The sequence below is a fragment of the Polypterus senegalus genome, chromosome 1, assembly GCF_016835505.1.
Source record: "Polypterus senegalus isolate Bchr_013 chromosome 1, ASM1683550v1, whole genome shotgun sequence".
In the NCBI taxonomy this organism is placed as follows: Eukaryota; Metazoa; Chordata; class Cladistia; order Polypteriformes; family Polypteridae; genus Polypterus; species Polypterus senegalus.
This window is the reverse complement of record NC_053154.1, coordinates 335,940,571-335,964,803: the sequence shown is the minus strand read 5'-3', so window position 1 is coordinate 335,964,803 and position 24,233 is coordinate 335,940,571. Positions and strand designations below refer to the sequence as shown.

Sequence of the window (24,233 nt, the reverse complement as noted above, 5' to 3'; positions counted from 1 at the left end):
AGAGTACATTTATAGACATTTTTGAAGTGGTTCACTTTTATAAGAATAGAACATGCTAGTAAAAGATAAGGCAATATTTGATCATAATGTTAAAAAATGCAAAAAAAAAAAAATGGTTAATGCTTTACAGCCCAAAAAAACAGATTTCTGCAAAGTCAAATGAGTTTAAAGACCACAGACAGCCACAGTATAGTACAGTAGAATATGAAGAAACCATCATGAATGCACCCTGATTATATTGTAGTTAAATCTATCCATCAAATATTCCGTTTACAGAGATAACTGTGCTATTTAAGTGGAAAACAACAATTAGCCCAACACTGTGAGGCTACATCTAATCCATTTAACCAGTCAGATTTGAGATCTTCATTTTGCCTTCTTCTATTGATCTGTTCAGGGTAAGAACGATAGGCAGACGAGCCAGAGAGATAAATAACTGACACCCAGAAGAAACTGCAGTATTATAGCTCATAATGCACAAAAGCTACATAGAATACACACAAAAATGAAATAGTAATATAAACAAACATCCATATTCTAACAAGCAAAGTATCAAGGTCTTGTTTTGCAGGTTGTTCAGTGTATTACACTTCAATTCAATTCTTTACTGTCATGTATACAAGTACACATATACAATGAAATGCTTGCTTGCATGTGACCCCACAGACATTGAACATAGACACAAAACACACAATAAATAAATGAATATAAATAAGTAAATAAATAAAACCAGAATACTAGGAATAAACAGAGACAGTGGCCAGATTTTGTTTATGTTATCTAGTAACTTAAGATTCTGCCACATTACACATTTCCAGTGATACTCAGTTTAAGAGTTCATTTATATAAGCTTGGAGAGTCAGAGGCAGTCCTGGCACAAGTTAATGACAGAAAGTCGTGTAGTCTGACATACCCAGCAACTGAGTTTTGACTACTGTGCTACTCACTCAGACAAAATGAAACACGTTTGATTTTGTTTTAAGGTGTGTGTGTGTGTGTGTATAAGAGCTGACAACCAATAACAACTCGCCCATAAGACAATATAAAGCAAATCTCCATTGTTCCTCATTCTTTGTAATTGCTTTATAAGTCCATAACACGCAATTACAAAGAATGAGGAACAGTGCAGATTTGAACCTGACAAATGGAAGAGAGACCCCATCTGTCTAATGTCACATGTTTTATATACCACAACAGAATGGAAAGGGCAGAGACTGCAGCTGAACTCGACATATCTGTAAAGGCTTTAGACTGGCACTGTCTCCATCAAGCAGCATGTAATAGGCTGTCAGAAAAAGTGGTGAGCTTGCTATATTTTTGAAATGTGAAACTGCTGGAAAGTCATCATGGAGTCTGCAGTTTGTCATGCCCTGTGAATTCTAGTCATGTAATCAACATCATCAGGAAATAAGATTGGCCACAGCAGTCTTCAAGTTTGACATCCCATCCAACAAAAAGTCAAGTAATACAATATGGGCTTTAGCCAACACCGATCTCTATGCTACAATCTCCAGAGTGTCTAGAAAAATCCCCAAAACAGAGCAACAGCAACCCTCAATTAACCTATTAAGCTGACAACTATGCCAGAAGGGATCTTACTCTGCTGGACCCTATGAGCTAGGCCCTTGACCTGAAAATTACTCCACGGATGCTGTACAATGGCCGACTCTGCACTCTAACCCCCAAAAGTCATGGATAAAGATAATTTCTCTTCAGGGATTAGCAAAAGAATATCAAATCAAAAAAGGCAAAATCAAAAATCTCCAGTTCTCATATTACAGTAACAACATGCCACTGTGCAAAAGACAAATGATGACAGCCTACTGCTTTCACCTGAAGATGGATAAGTCTTAAATAAGAATTGGTGTAAAATAAACAGAAATTGCAGCCAAAATCAAGAACAAAGTATACTATGGCATAATCAGAAAAATAAACCTAAAACCTAATGCATTTGGGCTGAGTTCTGATGAGTAGATGAAGCTTGATGATACCTAAGAATCCCTTAGTAAAACAAAATGTGATACACCCACAAGTTGCTAATTGCTCTTTAATCCCAAATTCAAAACACACAAAAGGAAAAATAAGTTTACATCAATTATTAAGTTATAAGAAACAGGTGACCATAAATTTACACAGAGGAGAGAAGTGCAAACCTAAGAATACATCTGGATTACAATTTCTAAATATTTTGTGCTGTACCAGTAAATTAATTCTTAATATTCACTAATCTAAGCAGGAATCCATGTAAGTCAATCACAAACATAAATCATGGAAATGTTACTTTTATCATCCATTTTCCTGATGAGGGATAGAGAAGTGATATGCTAACCTAACTTGGCAAGGCCAGTATGCCAAATCCCTTGCTCTTTCTGGGGAGACCATCTGTACCCTTCAATAATATATCCTGTGTGACTTTGGTCATGTCTCATATATACCAATGCAGCTGGGCACTAAGGAACCATCCTTGACAACCCTTCAGGTCCTATTACAGTATATTAACAAGTTACCTCTTCTGTCACCAATAGTGGGCCATCCCACACTGTGTAAAAGCCTCATTTCTGACTACTTGCACCTGTGACCTTATTCTTTCATTCATTATCCACAGCTTCAGTCCACAGACAGTAGGGAGGATGTGGATAATTTTGTGGTTCAAACAGAAGTCAGTGAACCAGACCAGCAAGATTGAGAACAGCTGAACAGATAAATGATTGTTTCATTTAGTTATTGTTGGAATTTGTAAGGCAGTAGGGCAGAATTAATGTGGCCCATGAGAAGCTGTGCATGGAAAGCTCTCTGTATTAAAAGGCCTTGTGTACAGTCACTTCAGTTTCCATTATTTATGCCATTTGAAAAACTCGGGTGAGATATGGGACTTAATACGTTGTACATAAGCAGGGCTTGGGGTGATTATTATACCTGGACCCTAAGAGAAACAAACTTTCTTGCTCATTTTAAAAACGGGTACTATGACCACAACCCAAGTCTTATTACTATTCTTACAAGCAATTCTGAGGCACATTAACCAAGATGCCCCTATAAAGATCAGTGTGTTCAGCGTCTCTAGTCAATCTCTAGCAACTTGGAAGCTCTGCCTCTACAGAGCTTTTTAACCAACAGTGATTCATATAGAAAATGTATATTTGTGTATCAATGTCCTTTCAACATAAGTTTTTAATAATTTTAAGACTAATGTTTTTTTTATTTCTAAGTAGCTTATGAGCCCACATTTACTTGTTAGCATAAAGGCTGTTGGCTTTTTTGCATGCAAACGGCCTGTCTCTCTTTCTTGCTGCTAAGTTACAAACGTCAGTCAAGGACACTAGACTTTGAGAGAGCTAAACAGGTCACTGTTCTAAGAAATGCAGCTGCTGAGATTTTAACCTTGAGAAAGAGATAAATAGCCCATTAGTTTGCTTTTTATATATGGCCATATAGTCCATATATTTAACAATTCAAGATCAGGGTTAGTTAATTGACTTGCATATGTTCCCAGTATTCAGTCATTCAAATACTGTGCCCAAACAACAACTCTACACCATCTGCCAATATAAAACCAGTATACTTCTGCATTTCAAACACACACTTGCCTCTATGCCACAAACCACGCAAGACAAAGGACAGCATTGAAAATGAATGTGTATGATGTAATAAATTATTATGCTACTCCAGGTGAACGATCATTTATTTCCACAATTTTTTTTTAAATAAAAGGCGAGTACTAGGCATTACTATTGTTGCTTTTCCTCAACAGTCATAAATCTTAACATTTAAATGTGATTTAGATTTTTGTTGAATTAAAATGTCCCAGTCAATATAATAACCCCATCTGGAAAAAACTTGATTTTAAAAATACCTTTAAAGGCTTTCTCTCACGAGTTGATAATTCAGATAACTTTAACAAACATGGGAATCAATCAACGCTCTTGAGTTTGTGCTGTTAGGTCCCTTGTGTTCATGACACAATGAGGGCTGCGTTAAGTTCCCACACAAATCTCTGTTCACCTTACACGACTGCAATCCTGATAAACAGAAGAGCCCTATTTCTACCAAATGGCTGCAGTAAACACCATTGTTTATTTTTTTTTTGAGATCTTAAAAATCAGACTAAAACAAAAAAATCTGTTTCATAGCCTATAGTGATAGCTGCAAAAAACAACTTTGCTCATTAACTCAGAGACAAAGTCAAAAACAGAAAGCAAACAATTAGGTTTTTTTCCTCTTGATTCTTATAATCAGTAAATCAGATGGCTCCAGCAATGCGTACACACTTGCTAAAAAGCATTGATTTACAAAATTTTTGATATTTTGCCTATTATGAGAACCAAATGCCTTTTAACTAAAAAGTAAGTCTACAAAGCATAAATGCAAAGCTTTGTTCAGAAATGTTTGGTTCTCAAGCACAGATGCAAACAACCCATTCACTTCTTCCTACAAGTAAACAAGGCAGATTACTCCTCCAGATGAAGTGATTTTTTTTGTTATATAGCTCAGTCGGAACAGTCCAAACCACAGGAAAGCTGCACTCCAAGTAGAGCTCCTTTCGTATTTGCCACCTATGAAAGCCAATAGTTAATTATCCCAGGAATTCATTAAGATTTGCTCATTCATCAATAGCAGAATCCTCTAGCAGCCAGTAGAGTTGACAAAAAACTCTTTCCATTCCTATTCTAACTGGAAAGGATGCATGAGAAGCAATGGTGGAGTGCTGGATTCACTACTGATTCTTAATAATGAACTTGAACAACAAACATACATTTCAGATAAATGAGACAAATGCTGGTACCTTTTCCACTGTTCTCTGTAAGTGTACAAAACAAGTGTTCGTAACTGGTTACTGACTAACACTGTACCAAACAGCCCCTATGACTGGTCAGTATTCAAGAGGTGGTGCACTTATACAAATACTTGGGGGTCCACAGTAATGACAGGCTAGACTAGTCTCAGAACACATAAGCAGTGCAGTGCAGGCTCTTTTCCCTTAGTTGTGTACTTCTTTAATGTGGGAAGTGACATGTTTCACATCTTCTGTAACTCTGGGAAGGCCAGTGAGGTGTGCTGGGCTGATAACATAACTTCAGGAGAGGCCCACTGTATCAACAGACTAATCAAAAGGGCAAGTGGAGTTATAGGACACACTCTGGACCCTTTGGAGAACATAGTGAAGGAGAGAATTAAAACAAAACTGAGTGCCATTCTGAACAACGCTGTACATTCTCTCTCTGACACAATAACACTGTTGACTTTCAGCCAATGAATTATTCAGAAGTGCATCAAGAAACACAACTGGGGCTCCTTTATACCAACAGCAAAAGGTCTGCATAAGGCTTCACTGAGACTGTGACAGCCAAGTCGGAACTTTTCATTTTTTTTCTTCTTAATTTCCCTGCATTATAGTCATTCCGGTGTGTGTTCAGACATACATGTGTGTATATGTATTTATTTATTTATTCACTTGCTAACCTATTTATTTAAATAAGTTCTGTAAAAAGCCAAATTCCCCCTTTCCCAGGGACAAAAAGTTTTCTCTATCTAAAATGTATGGCCCTATCAAATAATACATCTTTTCCAGCATTTTTCAGTTGCACAGGACTATGACATGATCTTAGTAAGTTGAAGGTAATCATGGCACGATCCCCTGACAGTCAGTCCTGTAGTTTTATATACTCAGTAACTCCATCCAACTAGTGTACAACTCTCCAAAAATCAAAATTCAGTAAAAGGGGCGAGAGCTGGCATCCAATGAGTGTTCAACAAGAAGTATAATGCATATAAAGTAGCTAGGAGGAATAAAGAACATGGATGTCTCAGATTGTGCAAACAGAAGAGAGGCTTCTGTGTCAGACATCTCATATTTCTCATACTATGAAAGTATTTGGAAAAAGTAAAAATGGCCAAGATTGCAGCTGAACTCACTATACCTCAAAAACGTTATTGCAGCACTGTTTTTTTCTCGCAGCACATTGGCGTCTGTCAGAAAAAGGGGTGCGCTGACTAGACTTTATAAATATTGAAAACGTGGTGGAAAATTGCCATTGAGTCATGTGATCCTCTGGCGACAAGATCAGCGCAATGCTGTCCCCTCTACCTAAAGTTTGTGCAGTGTGCCACTAGCTTTAGTTGCCATTACTGCACCTCTTGTTGCTTCACCCCAGCATGAGCACACTCCCCACCCTTGCTGGTAAAACACAGTAGCTATGAAAGGCATGGCTAATCTTAGAAAGCAAACAAACTTCTACAAACTGAGCAATGCTGATTAGCGAAATTCGTCAAAGCTTTAATTTTTTTACAGCGAATACAGCATATTCGACCTTGTTCGCTTAGTATCTTCCTGGAAATAATTGTAGCCGGGTTTGATGGCTAAGCACAGTACCCAACAGTCCATGATACATTTAAGACCAGTGTGACATCACAGAGCTATAGCAGCGATGCACTGAACTTTTACACATCATCTTCTTCTTTTGGCTGCTCCAGTTAGGGGTCACCATAGCCACATGATCTTCTTCCATATCTTTCGGTCCTCTGCATCTTGTTCTGTCACACTCATCACCTGCATGTCCTCTCTCACCACATCCATAAACCTTCTCTTAAGCCTTCTTTTCCTCTTCCCTGGCAGCTCTATCCTTAGCACCTTTCCCCCAATATACTCAGCATCTCTCCTCTGCACATCCAAACCAGAACAATCTCGCCTCTCTGACTTTGTCTCCCAAACGTCCAACTTGAGGAGATCCTCCAATGTCCTCATTTCTAATCCTATCCATCCTCATCACACCCAATGCAAATCTTAGCATCTTTATCTCTGCCACCTCCAGCTCTGTCTCCTGCTTTCTGTTCAGTGCCAAAGTCTCCAGCCCATATAACACAGCTGGTCTCACTACCGTCCTGTAGACCTTCACTTTCACTCTTGCTGATACCCGTCTGTCACAAATCACTCCCGACACTCTTCTCCACCCATTCCACCCTGCCTGCACTCTCTTCTTCACCTCTCTTCCACAATCCCCATTACTCTGTATACATAACTTTCACACATGCAGACTGTAAAATCATTGCCGAGCTGCTTCGAGGCTGTGTGATGTCACAACCTGATCAGTACTCCGGCCTTCCACCCTGCATGTGTTTAAAAACTAAAAAAACTTTCAGTATTTTCATTTAAGGGATATATTAGCTAACCATCATGAGAATATTAGGAGCACTGCCTCCAGATATATAAAACTGATTTTTGTGACTGGCAGCACAATACCAAATGGCTTAGCTGCATACATAATTAGCCAAGTACAGCAGCGACAATCTAAAATAAGACTTATAGAGTAGCCATCACCATCCTTGAAGGGAAAAAAAAAACACATTTGGCCCTGCAACATAATAATGAAAAATGTATTACTATTTAAAAGGCAAAAAGCACAAAGCATCTGAAAAGAGATTAGAAACAAAAAAGAAATTCCAGCTACACCAGGTTTGCCCCAAGACTAGCACAATGAGCACAATGATATATCTATATATATCTATATATATCTATATATATCTATCTATCTATCTATCTATCTATCTTTTTTGTCCACAATAATTGCTCCAGCATTGACAGCTGGTCCCCTAGCTCCTATGGCCAATTAAAACACAACTGCATCATTATAATCAATTCAAAACTAGTTCAGTTACTTCTTCCTCATGCACTTTAATGCATTTTATGGAGTTCTGTGACAATCCCAAACATTTCCATGATTTCCACGAACTCAACAACAAGGCGAACTCTGAAGGGTTCTCTCATTATTAAAAATGAGCAAGTTACTTGAGCAAAGGGCAAACATCTCTTGACATCATTTGCAAGAACCTAGAATCAAGCATAAGGAAGCAATGAAGTTTTGCATTCCAGTATTTACCAGCAATTTTTTCTTCTGTCCATACAAGTTATCCAACAAAACTTTATGGGATTTAGACTAGGTTTTGACTGGAGAAAAATCTTAGTTTGTTTTATATGGATAATTTTTTTTTCCTTGGCTGAGTTCACATAGGGTCTCGATCAAGAAACATGCGTGAAAAATACTGAGACAACCTGCAGGTGTAAATTGGCCTTCAGCTGAAAAATTGTGAAAATCCGCAACAGAGTAAACCTAAGGACTTCTCATATTTCTCAGAAGGCCTAAGCATTTAACATTAGGAGAAATGCAACCACAACAAGTTGATTCATAGCAGACAAAGGCGGCAGTAGGGCTGGTACAGTGAATCAGCAACATTTTAGAACTCTGAAATGTCAAATGCATGATTTTTGTTAAAGAACAAACTTTTTTTTTCTAAACAAATAAACATTGCAATAATGCCTTAAACGTGTTAAGCAAATGAATCTGCTTAAACAATACAGTTATTGTGACAGAGATCACTTGCCAAGACCTTTACCTGACTAATAAATGAAAATTGCCAACGTACATTCTCAGAATTGACAAGTGGAAGATTCATTGCTTAATTACTAAAAAGAAAATAAATAAGCAGTAGCAAGTGCAGGGCACAGTGCCAAATTACTGCTAAGGCGCCTGTCAAAGGAGTTTCTTCAATGTTTGAATATTTTTATTTAAAAAGATCTACACACCAGGATGAGGTAAACCTCTGACACACCTTAGTTGGCAAAATGAAAACACTGATACTTTTTAGATCTCTTAACATTCAAAAAAATAAACAGTTTAACTGTCTTTAAAAAATGCATAAAACTGGCATGTCATACCTCAAAGAACCATCCAAGTTGGCTCGGTGAATAAAACTCAGTTTGGCATCTGCCCAGTACAGTTTTTGCTCATTAAGATCTATAGTGAGACCATTAGGCCAGAAGATGTCTGAATCCACAATAATTTCACGTGTACTGCCATCCATGCCTGCCCGTTCAATCCGTGGTTCTTCTCCCCAGTCAGTCCAGTACATGTACCTAAAAAAAAACACAAGAAAAACAGAATAATAAGCAGGTATTAAAGCTTTAATGAGGTACAAAGGTTCAACTGCAATCACATTAATTCTCTAAAGATTTGTAAGCTGCTATGGATAAGAGTTGTTAAGACAGACATAGGGATAGATATGGATTTAGTATTAAAGGAATATTCCACTCAAATCTCTTTTTAATGCTACTTACCTCTTGTTTTTTCTAGTGAATATCCGTGAAAACATTTTCATCTCCAAGATTCCGATATAACAGAACCCAATGGAGGTCAACACTGCACAACAGCAAACAATATGAAAAAAATCATCTCATGTGGCAGCAGCAGTACATGCGTGTAACATCAAATACCCTGTTTAATGTTGTGTATCCTGGGATTGTCTCTTTAAAAAGTGTTGCCCCTTATGGTGGTGGGCTGGGACTCTTACCTGGCCGAGAAGCCTTCGTTATGTAAAGACTGAAGGAGAGAGCTCCTACGGGGCAGTCCCTTCCTTGGAATGGCAGAGTGCAGCTCCCTGGCTTGGTACAATGCCATGGGCTTGAAGCTTAGAGGCTCAGCACTTTTGTGGCCTGTGGTCACCGCCAGAGGGAACTGCTGAGCCCTTTATTACAGCACTTCCCCCACACCTGGAAGTGTTGCCAGAAGGGGATCATGGGACACCTGGGCACTTCCAGGTAATCTATAAAAGGAATCTCAATGCTCCATTTGAGGTGCCCGAGTCAGGAAGGATGGAGGTGGAGCAGACAGAAAAGAGGAAGAGAAAGAAAGAAGAAAGTTCTGTGTTCTTTATACTGTGGATTGGTAGGGAACAAAGGAAAGACATTTTTCCCTTGAAAATAAAGTCTTGTGCGTTGCTGGACTTGTGCCAGTGTCTGTTGTGTTGAGTGTTTGGGGAGCTGGAACACCCCCTAGAGGCCACACCCTCAACATGGAGGATTGAAAAGGGGTTCCTTTAATGATATGAAGTCAATCCTTATTGGCCAAATTTAAAGGGGACCAGAAGAGGGGAAAACCAAAACATGTAGGACAACTGGTTAGGGCCGGTGAGGGGATGAAATAAAGCCAGAAGGTAAAGGATTACAGTTACAGTTTCAAAGAGAAGATTATATACTGAAGTGGCCCTTGAGGATGGGAGTTGGAGCATGCTACTGAGGACAATGTGGTCTAATCTGGTAATCGCCTCCTTGGGAAAGGAACTATCTAATCTATTTTAAGGCTGTTCACCATGTAATAGGGAACTGATGTTAGATATCTTAAGAATTGCTCTGTGTGTGATGTTTATTGAATGTTTATAGCATTATGTGGGTTGACAATAACACAAATTAAGTGACCCCTCTATCACTGAACAGTATTGTCCTTTATTGACATTGTCATGTAAGTATACGTATCCATACCGAGTTAGTGTGTGCTTTAGAAACTGGGGGATTTGTAAGTGGCCTTTGCCTCAAAACAAATATTTGACAGCATAGCTATATATTACCTATATATTACATATTGCGCATATCACGACACGTCCCAAGTTATTTTGGGGAGCATTACAATGTTATTCGTGTCAAATCCAAATGTCAGTAATCCAGTTGTATGTTCAGAATGTAAAAAAACATGCATTTTCGATAAAGCATTGTTAAATACATACTTCAATAATTAAGAGTAAATCATGAACAGGAAGACATAGTTCAAAAATAATACATTTTGAATTGAAAATAGGACTCTTGTCCAATGAATGAGAGGGACAGTCCAGATGTGCATAGTTGAGAGAGACACAGACAGACAGACAGACCGACCGACCTGTACAGTAGAAACAAGGCTGTCATTCCTGCCATTTTAAATATGGACTTGAAGGGGGTGAACGCTAATGTGATAAATTATGTTTTATATTTGTAATTAATTTAGACCACTTCACAGCGACCTGTGATCACTTTGATATTTAAGAGTTTCTCTCTATCCAGTAATGTCAAAATAAAAGGAAAATTAAATTCACTGTCATTCAATGTGGTGTAACAAGAAAATGTAAAAACTTCCCAGTGGGTGAATGCTTTGTATACGTCACTATAAATTAAAGGCTGATTTATACTTCTGTGTCTAACTGTCGGTGTCACCTACAGCATAGGATAATGCACATCTTCTCAAAATTCTGCAGTCTGCATTTTAATGGAGTATTTGTTATTCTTGCATGCTACTGAAACACCAGCATCTAACTTTTATGCTTGTTTCTTGACATGCGCTGCTACATAGTATAAATTGCTTTTGATGGCACAGCTCACATGCATAGTTACAGCACAGACTCGATTCAAAAGTATAAGTCAACCTTAACTTGTAATTTACACGTAAACAGACCTCAAACAATGAGGCCAATTACTATATCATTAGCATGTCAATGTAACTCCCTGTGAATGGTGGGGTTTGCCACCCTGCAGACTCAGCTAATGTGACAAGATAAGCTTTTTCTTGGCCTAATTCACCTAATTTTAAAATGCTCTGATTATTTGACAATAAAAGTTAACATTCAAAAGTTTCTCTCAATACTTTTGTTGTTCTTCATAATAAAAAAAAACATACAGTAATTAATTGAAATATACAGCAAAGATCGCCAGCTGATGCCAAGCTTTGCCAGCAGGTTACATTTTCACATATGCATTCTACCGCAAAATCAGAGCAACTTGCTAACCAATGTCACCTGTTAATGCACAACACTGAAGAGCAAACTGGAAAAAAGGAGTAAATGTTTGGGTTTCTTTCACCAATCATTCACAAAGTTACAATGAATCAACACTTTGTTTATCTTGGTGTTCTCTTAAAGCTTAAAAACCAAAAGATTATTTGTTAAATTTTACTTTTGTTTGGATGGGATTTACAAACTAGCATAAAGGCCGAAGTAACCATCCCCGAAGAATATGAGTTTTGTACATTAAAACTTTTGTTGTATCTGAGGGGCGTGTGTACTTAAACAGGTAACAAAGTTATCCTATGCAAGAAACATTTCTGATTTTTTTTATTATTTTTTTTTAAATCAGAATCAATTGTTACACTTGTGCCAAGCATACTATTCCCACACATCTATTGATCTGGATTTTAAACAGTCAATCAACTTCCAATGATGTAAATGGCCAAAAAAACCAAGGAGGCAACAGTAACTGTGGGTTTTTATTGCAGCCAATCCTCAGTTGGCATCTCTTATTAAGCTCTTGGTTTTACCAGATTTTGCTCCTCCCAGGCCAGCTTACTAGTGCTGCTCGTGAATACAGGTAATAAGAACTGCATTGCCAGATTTTAAAAATGGTACTTCTTCAGCATTATGCAAAAATTGGTATCTTACTACATGAAAATGTGAATCTAATGTCTTTACTGTGCCTTCATTGAGAAGAGAAAAGAAAAAGAATTGTGCCCTTAAGAAAGGCAAAGACAGCACAAAGAAGGCATGTTGATTCTCTACAGGCTGCACTGCATTTGTATGGCTAGCAGAAAACCAAACCACATGAACCAAGATTTCTCTACATACTCATCTATTCAGTTTACAAAAGATGAGATAGAAAAAGCTGATAACGCTAGTTATTCTCAACTTACTAAGATATGGGAGTACTTTGCTTATAAAGTAAAAAGTGAAAAAGGTGAACCTGAAGAAGTGTTAAGTGCTAAAAAGAGCCTCTGGCAATCTTTTCAGCTCACTGACACTGTATCGGGTAATTCAATGCTTCCTCTCGACACCCCATACCTACTGTAGATACTCTTCAATTTGCTTCTGTTCTTTGCACAAATACACATTTATTATTTATCTATCTACTGATTGAATGTATTTCTCCTGTGATTCTATATTTTTGCTTTTTTTATGTTTCTGCTGCTGTATGAATCTAAATTTCCCCAGGAAATTAACAGATGATTTGATCTAATTTAATATTACAGCATCTATTTGGAAACAGTATTTCAAGGCTTGTTTCGCCAATGGAGGTAACATATTGAATCTTTGTAAGCATTTATCCTATATCAAACTTCCTGAAACTGTACTGTTTAAAAATGTGGGGTTTTCTGTAATTTTCCAGTGCCGGTATGCCATGCAGCCCTATTGCACATACTGTTTTAATCAAGGCACATTTCACGTATAATATTTATTAGCCCACAAGGATATTTTGACCCAGATTTAAGTTTAACTAATTCCAAAGATGCAAGGCAATACTTTCCAATTGTATTTTGCTTTTGTCTTTGAAACTCTCTTATACTGAAATATTTCAGGTACTTAAAGTAATTGAAATGGACCACTACTCTATTAAGAAAGTTGTTGGTTTTTTTTTTTTTGGAGAAAAAACATTAATTTTACACTTTGTAAGAAATTCTAAGTTATCCATTATTTATACCCTCATGATCAATAAAGTATCATTTGCTTCAGTATTGTTTTGTTACTGATGCAGAGGTGGAAAAGCTCATATCGGTACCAACATCAATATTTTAGCATCACGCCAACACTAAAAGATAGTCGAGTTGACATTTACATTCCAACTAGAATGTAAGAATCAGTTACTTCACATGTAAATGTGTATTAGTAGCTTTAAACAGAGCATATCCACGTAGACCAACGTTATTTTACAGGAAACTGTTTCATGCAGGAAGGTACAGCTGAGACACACACTGAACCAATGCAGAGCATCACTTTACAAAAATGACAGCCAGCTTACAGCAAGGCATGAGAAGTCAGAGCAATTCTAAGTTCCATGTTGGTTCAGATGGTTGAGAGAACACAAGTCTAGCTCCTTCTTTAAAATACTGCTTATCTATACTAATAAAAGGCAAAGCCCTCACTCACTCACTCACTCATCACTCACTCTCCAACTTCCCGTGTGGGTGGAAGGCTGAAATTTGGCAGGTTGATTCCTTACAGCTTCCTTACAAAAGTTGGGCAGGTTTTATATCGAAATTCTACGCGTAATGGTCATAACTGGAAGCAGTTTTTCTCCATTTACTGTAATGGAGATGAGCTTCAACGCCGTGGGGGCTGAGTTTCGTGTGACATCATCACGCCTCCCACGTAATCACGCAGTACATAGAAAACCAGGAAGACCACAAAAAAGCGCTGAAGAAAACATGCATTATATAATTGAGAAGGCAGCGAAACAATAAGAAGCGAGCGAGTGACATATACAGAAACAAAGCACGATGTAAACCTACACTTTAAATTAAGTTCATAGACAGGCTGCCGCTGGCGTTTGTAATTTAGTGCCTGCCCATATAAGGCCGTCCGTCAGCGGCAATCCAATAGCAAACTGCCATGGGTAAATATTCACGGGTGAAGGACTGTGCTTATGGAGAGGAAGATGAGATGGTCAGGGTGGTGTTTGACACAAACTCAGCGAAACTGCGAGAGAAAGTTTTAAGTGCCAGGACTAAGGTAACATTAAATAAAGCTATGGACATAGCACGAGATGGCACCAGCACAGCTGGGAAACTTCGATGCAAGTACACCGAGTGGCTCCGTGAACTGGCGAGTGCACAGATAAAAGCAACAGTTCCAAACAGCGCTGAACAAAACCGAATTACACAATTGAAAAGGCAGCAAAAATATGAAGCGTCTGATAAGCATATTCATAAATGCAGCTACTGTGGAAACAAAGCACACGGTGGAAAAAGTCAATGTCCGCTAAAGGAAGACAGTGTAAAAAACCCGTGCATGCAGTGTGTCAGGTCTCAGATAAAGAAGAAGGCGAGCTGTTTATTGATGCAGTAAGAAGCGAATCGATGAATGAAACCTGTCATCTTTACAGCGATTGACAAACACGGAATGTAACTTGAACACAACACATCCTACAAATACGAACCTGATTGAAAGAAATAATGATAATCAAATCCTTGATGACAGCAACACTCAGTAACACTCACAAAACAAATACTGTATATTGACAGTCATGTTACGTTATTTTTAAAATGTTCCCTTTTCTTTTCTAGCTTTTTTAACACACTACTTCTCCGCTGCGATACGCGGGTATATATATATGTATATATATATAACCCGATCTACATACTCGAATAATGGATACTTTATTCGCCATCAATGATTGTTTTGGTAAAGCCATACTCAGTGTATTCATTAGATGAACGGTAAAAATGTAAGGGTGAGGGGAGGATGACTCATTGAGGCATGCAGGCTGTAGTGCGCGTCAACTCTATCTGAATTGCGATCACATTTGAAAAAATATATCTTTTCAAGTTCTATTTAGTCCATATGTGTCAAACTCAAGTGCCGCAGGCCACATCCGGCCCGGCGTGTAATTATATCAGGCCCGCGAGATCATTTTATATAGTGTATTATTGTTATTAAAGCCCGGGTATATGAAGCACTGGTAACACAATAAACTACAGATCCCATAATGCAGCGCTTCAGCTGCCTTGCCTATACACAGCTTAGCTTATGATGCTGCAAGTTATTGCGAAGCTAGCTCACACGATGCTGAAGAGAAAAGTTGATTCTGAAAATGGAGCCTTTAAAAACCGATGGGAGGCTGAGTATATGTTTACTGAACCCGTGTGTCTCATTTGTGGAGCTAATGTGTCTGTAATTACAGAATTTAATCTAAGACGGCACTATGAGACAAAACATCAGGGAGTTCTGTGTTGTGGAGATTCTCAGGATGGATTGCAGGTGCTCATCAGTGAGGCTGAAAGACCTGAATGCAATGCAGAAGATACAGAAAGCAGAAGAATTAAATAAGAATCTGACACTTCAGCGGACGTTTTTACCCGTGCACAATCACAAAGTGATTTCAAGTGAAGTTGCTTTTATGGGAGACACAAATGCACCAGTGCAACTTTCCCTGTTGCCAAGTAATGTTAAACCAAGTCGTCACTACGGTGTTCCCAAATCAGCACTTTGCTGATAAACTGGCGCACTGAGTTTGCACGGCGCTTTGGTGACTTTGAAGAACAAAAAAAGTCCGTCTACATGCGGCTCGAACCTTGTGCATGTTTGGTAGCACATATCTGTGTGAGAAGCTCTTCTCAGTGATAAAGACTAACAAAACAGCACACAGGAGTCGCCTCACTGATGAGCACCTGCAATCCATCCTGAGAATCTCCACAACACAGAACGTCACACCAAACAGAAACAAACCTGTTGCCAAAAAAAGATGCCAGGCGTCCAGCTCTAAAATGACATACAGTATGAGCAAAGACAACTGAATGATTTGATTTGTTATTGCTGAAAGGAACACATTTTATTTATATTTCCAGGTTTTGTTATGCAGCATGTTCATATTTGAATTTGTATAATTTTGAAAGGATATATTTTTATGGAGAGCAAAATCTTTTGGGATATTTAAAATCTAAGTTTATTTTTTATATACATTTACATAAGAGTAAAGAAATTTGAATGTTTGTTCTTTTAAGTTATTTAAGGTTTGAGTTGATTTATTCACGAATAATATTCCTGTCTGTTTTTACCATTCCTACCAAAGATATTTCTGTCGACTAAATAAAAATTCCTTCTATTTAAAATTTAAATAGAACTTGAACAAATACGATAGTTCATAATATCCACGCAGACTTGCAAGTAAGAGCGGGAGTTATCCGTTTTAACAAGCAGCGTATTGCACTGATACGAAACAGCTGTGTGTGTATATATGTAGATATGTATGTATATGTATATATATGTTTATATATGTGTGTGTGTGTGTGTATATTTATTTGTATATATGTAGATATATATATGTATGTATATACGTGTATGTGTATATATGTGTATATGTATAGATATGTATATATATATATATGTTTATGTGTTTGTGTGTGTAAATATATATATATATATATATATATATATATATATATATATATATATATATGACAGCAACACTCATCACTCACAACAGTGACAAAACAATTACATTGACAATCATGTTACGTTATTTTCAAAATGTTTCCTTTTCTTTTTCATTGCTTCTTCAACACACTACTTCTCCGCTGCGAAGCGCGGGTATTTTGCTAGTGGTTTATAAAGCCTTAAATAATCTCGCTCCATCTTATATATCGGAATGCCTGACGCGTTATATTCCAAATCGTAACCTTAGATCTTCAAATGAGTGTCTCCTTAGAATTCCAAAAGCTAAACTTAAAAGAAGTGGTGAGGCGGGCAGGCGGCCTTCTGCTGTTAGGCACCTAAAATCTGGACTAGCCTGCCAATAGGAATTCACCAGGCTGATACAGTAGAGCAGTTTAAAACACGGCTGAAAACACATTACTTTAACATGGCCTTTCTATAACTTCACTTTAACTTAATCCTGATACTCTGTATGTTCAATTCTTCATAATAATTATTCACAGTGGCTCCAAAATCCGTACTGACCCCAACTCTCTCTTCTGTTTCTTTTTCCGGTGTCTTTGTGGTGGCGGCGCACCTACTCAAAGCATCATGATGCACCAACATTGATGGACTGAAAGCCAGAAGTCTACGTGACCATCATCATCGAGTCCTTCCATGAAAACCCTAAATACAAAGATGACTGTTTGACTTATGTTAGGTAGATTGCCCAGAGGGGACTGGTCAGGCGGTCTCTTGGTCTGGAACCCCTACAGATTTTATTTTTTTCTCCAGCCTTTGGAGTTTTTTTTTGTTTTTTCTGTCCACCCTGGCCATCGGACCTTACTCTTATTCTATGTTAATTAATGTTGACTTATGTTTATCTTTTATTGTGTCTTCTATTTCTCTATTCATTTTGTAAAGCACTTTGAGCTACATTTTTTTGTATGAATATGTGCTATATAAATAAATGTTGATTGATTGATTGATTCTCACAATTTCCATGAGAACAAGAACATGGAAGGGGCAATGACAGGATTTCCTCATTTTCACACCACCGAAAGCCAGATTGAGTAAGACAGCTGAAGACTATGAATAAAGGCACAAGTCGCTATTTCTCCTGCCCCTCACACTGAGGATGAGACTGAACGAGCATACAGTAGCACAGTGCACAAGTCCTACTCGTGCCCATCAAAACCTTGAGTGCAGCAGGAAAAACATCTTTATTGCTCCCTTACACCCATGACTGAATCATAGATAAGGAGATGCAGAAATACTCTTGCACTGGTATGGAAAAACAGGGAAGGAACAAGGGTCCCCCACTGGGTGTTTTCCTCATTTTCTCTGATGCCTGAACCCACAAAACTACAAGAGACACCCTTGCTACTTTGTCTGAGATGCGTTAACACAACAAAGGTCACCCTCATCTCCACATAACATAAAAGCCTGCACAGCGTCTGTTTACATTTTTGCACTTTTCCTCACTTTTTGTTTTAATATTCTGCCTACAGTTCACATAATGTTGAATTTGTGCAGGTTGAAATTGTAATGAAGTCTAAAAAAGGCAAATTCAAAGGCTTTTTCACCATTATCAACCTGCTGATTAAGCAGTTTTTGGGACTAAGGTGGTCGAGATTAAACTCTTTAGTTTCTGATTAAGTACTTCCCAACCAACTGTGGACAACAGCCAGACATTTAATCTAACGGTGCTCCAACTGTAAAAAAATAAAAAATAAAAAAAAATATATAAGTAACCAACTGTATTATATCTCTGAATGTACAAAACACCTTAGGGCAGTGGTTCCCAAATTCAGTCCTGAGGACCCACTGTGGCTGTATGTTTTTATTCCAGCCAAATTCACAATCCTCTTTAATAAAAACCCTGTATGCGTCCAGGTGTCAGTGTCTTCTGGTGAAGTGCGCATGCGCGGGGCCGCGACACACGTCACACCGTGCCCTGCCCATGCGCACGGCACCTTGGTCGCACACACACACTCGAAGCTGGGCACAAAGTGAATGGCCTATCCGCGGCAGCGCATAATAAGCAAATAAAGCACACACACTGGAAGTTGAGCACACAGTGAATGGCTTTGCCGTGGCAGCGCATGATAAGCAAATAAAGGACACCATTGCTGGGGAGAGTGTTGATTGGGTAGTCGCGGCTGCGCACCTAAAATCCATTGCTGGGGAGACGCCACACATACAATAATCAGCTACACGCCAGCACAGATTAAAATACTTGCTGGGGAGACGCCACAGTCACGATTATAAGCAGCACGCCACACATTACATCAGTTGCTGGGGACACTCTGCTGATTGCCCACTGTTGTGACAGAAAATTAAAGTCATATTACGGACATCAAAGCCAGTATTACTGTCAGAGAAAATTATAGGCATTTTACGGAAATACAAACCAGTATTACTACGAGAGAAATTTAAAGGCACACAATACACTGACGCATATTACAGTCACATACAAGCCAGTATTACTGTAAGAGAAAATATTACGGACGTATCTACTAACAACATGCCACCCAAAAAAAAGGACACGTCAAGTAGGACAAAAGACACAGACAATCAAATCCTATATAAGCAACATCTCCTGGAAGAACGGTCAGCTCTGCAAGTAAACATCAACAAAATAAAGGCTAAAAGACAAAAAAAATGCGAACAAATAGATCGATTGAAGAAAAAGAAAATGAGCGTCAGAAATACGCTAAAAGAGAGAGACTCAAAGAGCAAACCTTACAAAAAGTTGGCATTTACTTGCCAGGACCAGTATTCGGCCATGGGCAGTTATATGTTGCATTATCAAGAGTTAGAAGTTTTCCAGATGTTGTTGTCAAGGTTGTAGATGGCCCTGAACAAGGCAAACTCTTGCCAAACTCAGACAGAATATTTACAAGAAATGCCTAGAATTAAATTTTTATAGAAAAATTTCATGAGGTAAAAAAAATAGAAAATTTTCCCTAAATATCTTCTTCAGATATTGTGTATTACAGATTGTTACAAAGTTTTACAATATTAATTATACTTACTGTATTGTCATATGTTTCTATTTTATTTAGGCTTCTTGCAAAAATATTTTTGACAAAAAAAAAATTAAGACAAGAAACAGAATGAGGTCAAGGTCCTTGCCATTTAATATACGTTGTGAGCTGGAGGGCTGATCGCACCCCAAATAGAGACAGACGCCCCTGGGAAAACCACAAACCCTGAAACACTGACTACACATTGCTCCTTATCCTTGCACTATAACGCGTAATACAAGCCTCGCGCGGTACTCCGCTGACTTATAAGCCTTGCAGCGCCTGTCAGTTTGGAATTGATTGTTTGCTTTTATCTCTCTCTGCTCCTAGCGGAACTGTTATATCTGACTTGTCATGGAGCACGTTTAAGCTCATGTGTTTGCGGTGTCTGAATAAAAATCCTTCTTTTTCTACGACCTTCTGTGTCTCTGTGCAAATCTGTGACCCAAGCGTGACAAGTGGTACCAGGAGTGGTTGCACAGATGGATGCCGCCGAAGACTTATTTCAGAAGTCTAAAACATTTGCACTTAAAGACTGGAAACTAAACATGGATGACCCAATCCGTGCGCAAATTCAAGATTTGATACATAAAGTGCACTGTTGGTTTGAAGGAGACGTAATGGAAACAGTTGTCGTGAATATATTACTGGCGGCATACCTGAAGTTCTTCGAGATGAATTTCTACGCCATGATATTAAATCATTAACGATTATGTCCAGACGATTAGAGGGTTCACAGTCCACTTGGAGAAAGAGCGGTGGATTTCGTGCTGCTTCGCAACCTGTGAACGAACGTCCAGGACATTCTCGTCGCTTCGATCGACAAGCTGCAGGACCTGAAAATCTAATGGGGTCAGGTAGGACCCCGGGAAATCCAGTCGTAGATGGGACGCCTGTTTCTGGGGAGACAGCGGCAACAGCGGTCGACAAGACCGTGGAGGCTACAGAGCACGCCGACGTGGGCGTCGAGAGGATATTTCGAAACGGAGCCGACCGTAGATGTTTCCGATGTGATCAGCTCGGCCATTTGGCAAGAGATTGTCGCTTGTCTCCAGCTCATTCAATGGGGATTGGACTGGCCGAGATTTGTTGCTCAACTATTACATATCCGGATGGAAAAGATGGCTTGTTGATCCCGTGAAATTGGGACACAAAGAAATCTCAGCATTGTTAGATTCGGAAGTGACCTTTGTATTGTGAGACGAGACTGTCTTAATGAACAATGCCTTAGAGACTGTGAGACTGTAAAAATACGCTGTGTACATGGTGATGTTAAAGATTATCAGACTTTACTTCTTCCTTTAACTTATAGGGGCCACTTTAAGGTTTGGTCTGCCGTTTCGACTCGTGCCCTTGGCCATTACTCATAGGACGGAGAAATGCCCTTTTTCGAAACTGATTAATAAATGTAAGGGACCAGTAGTCCAGTCCACTAATGAACTTGGTGGGGGGGGAGAAGAAGAAGAAATCCAAGACGAAGAACTGGTAGCGGCGGGGAAAATCTAGAGCCCAACTTAGATATTGAACCCGATCTCTCCAGCGAGACGGAGGAGGTCACCCCGACAATCTTCCAGAATGGGCTGCTCCTTCTACATCTTCCCAGATTGCAAACGCCTCGAACACAAACCGAGTGTTAACGAACAATCAGATTTTGTGCGTTTGCAGCATACTGATAGCTCATTAGAATATGCATTTAAACAGGCTCGCCCTGCTATGACTCTTATTACCAAGAGCGTAATTCCGGGGGTGTGAAAACCCCACACTTTATAGAAAAGGACGGTTGCCTTTTCAGAGTGATCTCAGATCATTTGGAGGGGGAATTTATTGAACAACTGGTGGTACCTGAAGCACATAGGGAAACTGTTTTGCATCTGGCACATTCACACATCTTGGGGGCACCTCGTGCCGACAAAACTAGAGACCGGTTATCAAAACGATTTTATTGGCTTAATATGGGAAAAGATGTTGAACGATTTTGTACTTCATGTCCAGACTGCCAGATCGTCTCTGCTTATAAGCCTCCTCGGCTCCCCTTTGTCCTATGCCCATATTGGAAGTTCCCTTTCAGCGTGTGGGATTAGATATTGTGGGACCATTACCTAAGACTAAGGATGGGTACCAATATTTGCTGGTGTTGGTTGATTATGCGACACGATATCCAGAAATGATCGCTGAAAAGGCCAACTCTTCGCTGTAGCCAAAGCACTATGTGAAACTTTTACTCGTATTGGTATCCCTAGAGAAATCTTAACTGATCAGGGCACACCTTTCACTTCTCGCGTGATGAAACAATTGTGTGACAGCTTTGCTATTAAGAAATTGAGTACTACTGTTTACCATCCTCAAACGAATGGTTTAACCGGCGATTTAACAAAACATTGAAACAGATGATCAGGCGAGTTGCTCATAATGATCCCACAACATGGAACACTGTCCTACCGTTTGTTTTGTACGCGTGCGAGAATCACCACAGGCGTCCACTGGCTTGAGTCCCTTCGAAGTTGTTATTGGCAGGCGGCGCGAGGCATCCTGGATGTGGTGCGTGAGGAATGGATAGGAAACGAGAGAGCAGCTAAGGGTCCAAGCTTTGCAGATCGACTAATTTCGTTGCAAGACAGAATTTCTATGCTTTCCTCTATTGCTGTGGAACACCAACAACGAGAACAGGAAACTCAGAAGCGTCTTTACGATAGGCAGCAAGCTCCGTGAGTTCAAACCTGGCGATCGTGTTTTGGTACTGGTTCCCTCGGATCCACACAAATTCTTAGCTAAATGGCAGGGCCCGCCATTATTGAGGAGCGTATGAGTCCAGTAAATTACAAGGTTAGAATACCGGCGGCGCAAACCATTCCAGATTTTACACATTAACCTCTTGAAGGAATGGCACGACCGACAAGAGGTTAACACTTCCTTGGCTGCTGTTTCTCAGTCCGATGTTACCATTGGTAACGATCTTACTGACACGCAAAAGACAGAACTGTTATCTTTGATAGAACGGAACACTGATGTCTTTTCAGATTTACCAGGCAAGACTAACATTACAAAACATAAAATTACCACTGCACCTGATGTTCGACAGATGCGGCCGTTCGGATACCGGAAGCGCGAAATATTGTCTTGAAGAGGTAAAAAGATGCTGACACTGGGTGTAATTCGTGAAAGTAAAAGTGACTGGTGCAGCCCAGTCGTATTAGTCCCAAAGCAAGACGGTTCGGTTCGGTTCTGTATCGATTTCAGACGCTTGAATAAGGTCTCTAAATTGATGCTTATCCCATGCCCCGTGTCGATGAACTGTTGGAAAAACTGGGTCAGGCGAGCTATATCTCCACGCTAGATCTCACGAAGGCTATTGGCAGGTGCCTTTAGAGGCTAGCAGTTGTGAGAAAACGGCATTTGCGACTCCTGACGGACTCTATGAATTTACAAGACTCCGTTTGGTCTTCACGGGCACCTCTAACTTTTCAGCGTATGATGGATCAGATCCTACGTCCTCACTCTGAATATGCTGGGGCATACCTTGACGATGTCGTGATTTTTAGCAATGATTGGAAAACACACTTAGAGCGGCTTCAAGCCGTTCTTGAAAGCTTGAGACAGGCTGGCCTTACTGCTAACCCTAAGAAATGTAAACTAGGCATGTCCGAGACTCATTACTTAGGCTATTCTATGGGCAAGGGTTTACTTAGGCCACAATTAAGGAAAATAGAAGAAATGCTTGTTTACCCGAGACCTGAGACACAGAAACAAGTACGCCTTTCTGGGACTCGCTGGTTACTACAGAAAATTCATTCCAAATTTTGCACATAGAGCTGCTCCTCTTACAGAACTTACTAGAGGCAGAAAAACCGACCTGTCCTGTGGACAGAAAATTGCTAACGTTCTTTCAACGATTTAAAAAAAGCATTGTCTTCTTACCCGGTTCTAAGGAACCCGGATTTCACAAAAGATTTTATCTTGCAAACAGACGCAAGTGCATTTGGTGTGGGCAGTCCTGTCACAAATTTTTGATGGAGAAGAACATCCAATCACATATTTGAGTAGGAAATTACTTCCTAGGGAACGCAATTATTCTACAATTGAGAAAGAATGCTTGGCAATTAAGTGGGCTGTGGAAGCGCTTAGCTATTACTTGTGGGGACGAAACTTCACTTTGGTAACTGATCATGCTCCACTCCAGTGGTTGTACCGACAGAAAGATACAAACTCTCGTCTAATGAGATGGTTTCTGGGTTTACAACCTTACAGTTTCACAGTAAAGCACCGACCAGGTTCTGAACACGTCAACGCAGATGTATTATCACGACTAAATGAACCTAGTACAGAGAGTCGCTTGATTCACAGGAATGTGAATAAAGCTGAGGGGGAGGGTGTGAGCTGGAGGGCTGATCGAACCCCAAATAGAGACAGACGCCCCTGGGAAAACCACAAACCCTGAAACACTGACTACACATTGCTCCTTATCCTTGCACTATAACGCGTAATACAAGCCTCGCGCGGTACTCCGCCGACTTA

General features: G+C 39.4%; 1 protein-coding gene across 3 annotated transcripts in view; it reads right to left on the bottom strand.

Moving 5' to 3' along the window:
* lrp5 (low density lipoprotein receptor-related protein 5) overlaps positions 1-24,233 on the bottom strand; it is a 205,802-nt gene that overhangs the window by 117,843 nt on the left and 63,726 nt on the right. For all 3 annotated transcript variants that reach the window (XM_039738958.1, XM_039738978.1, XM_039738968.1), the window contains exon 3: positions 8,711-8,908. In XM_039738958.1, the coding sequence (XP_039594892.1) occupies positions 8,711-8,908 (198 nt within the window). The remainder of the gene's footprint in view (positions 1-8,710; positions 8,909-24,233) is intronic.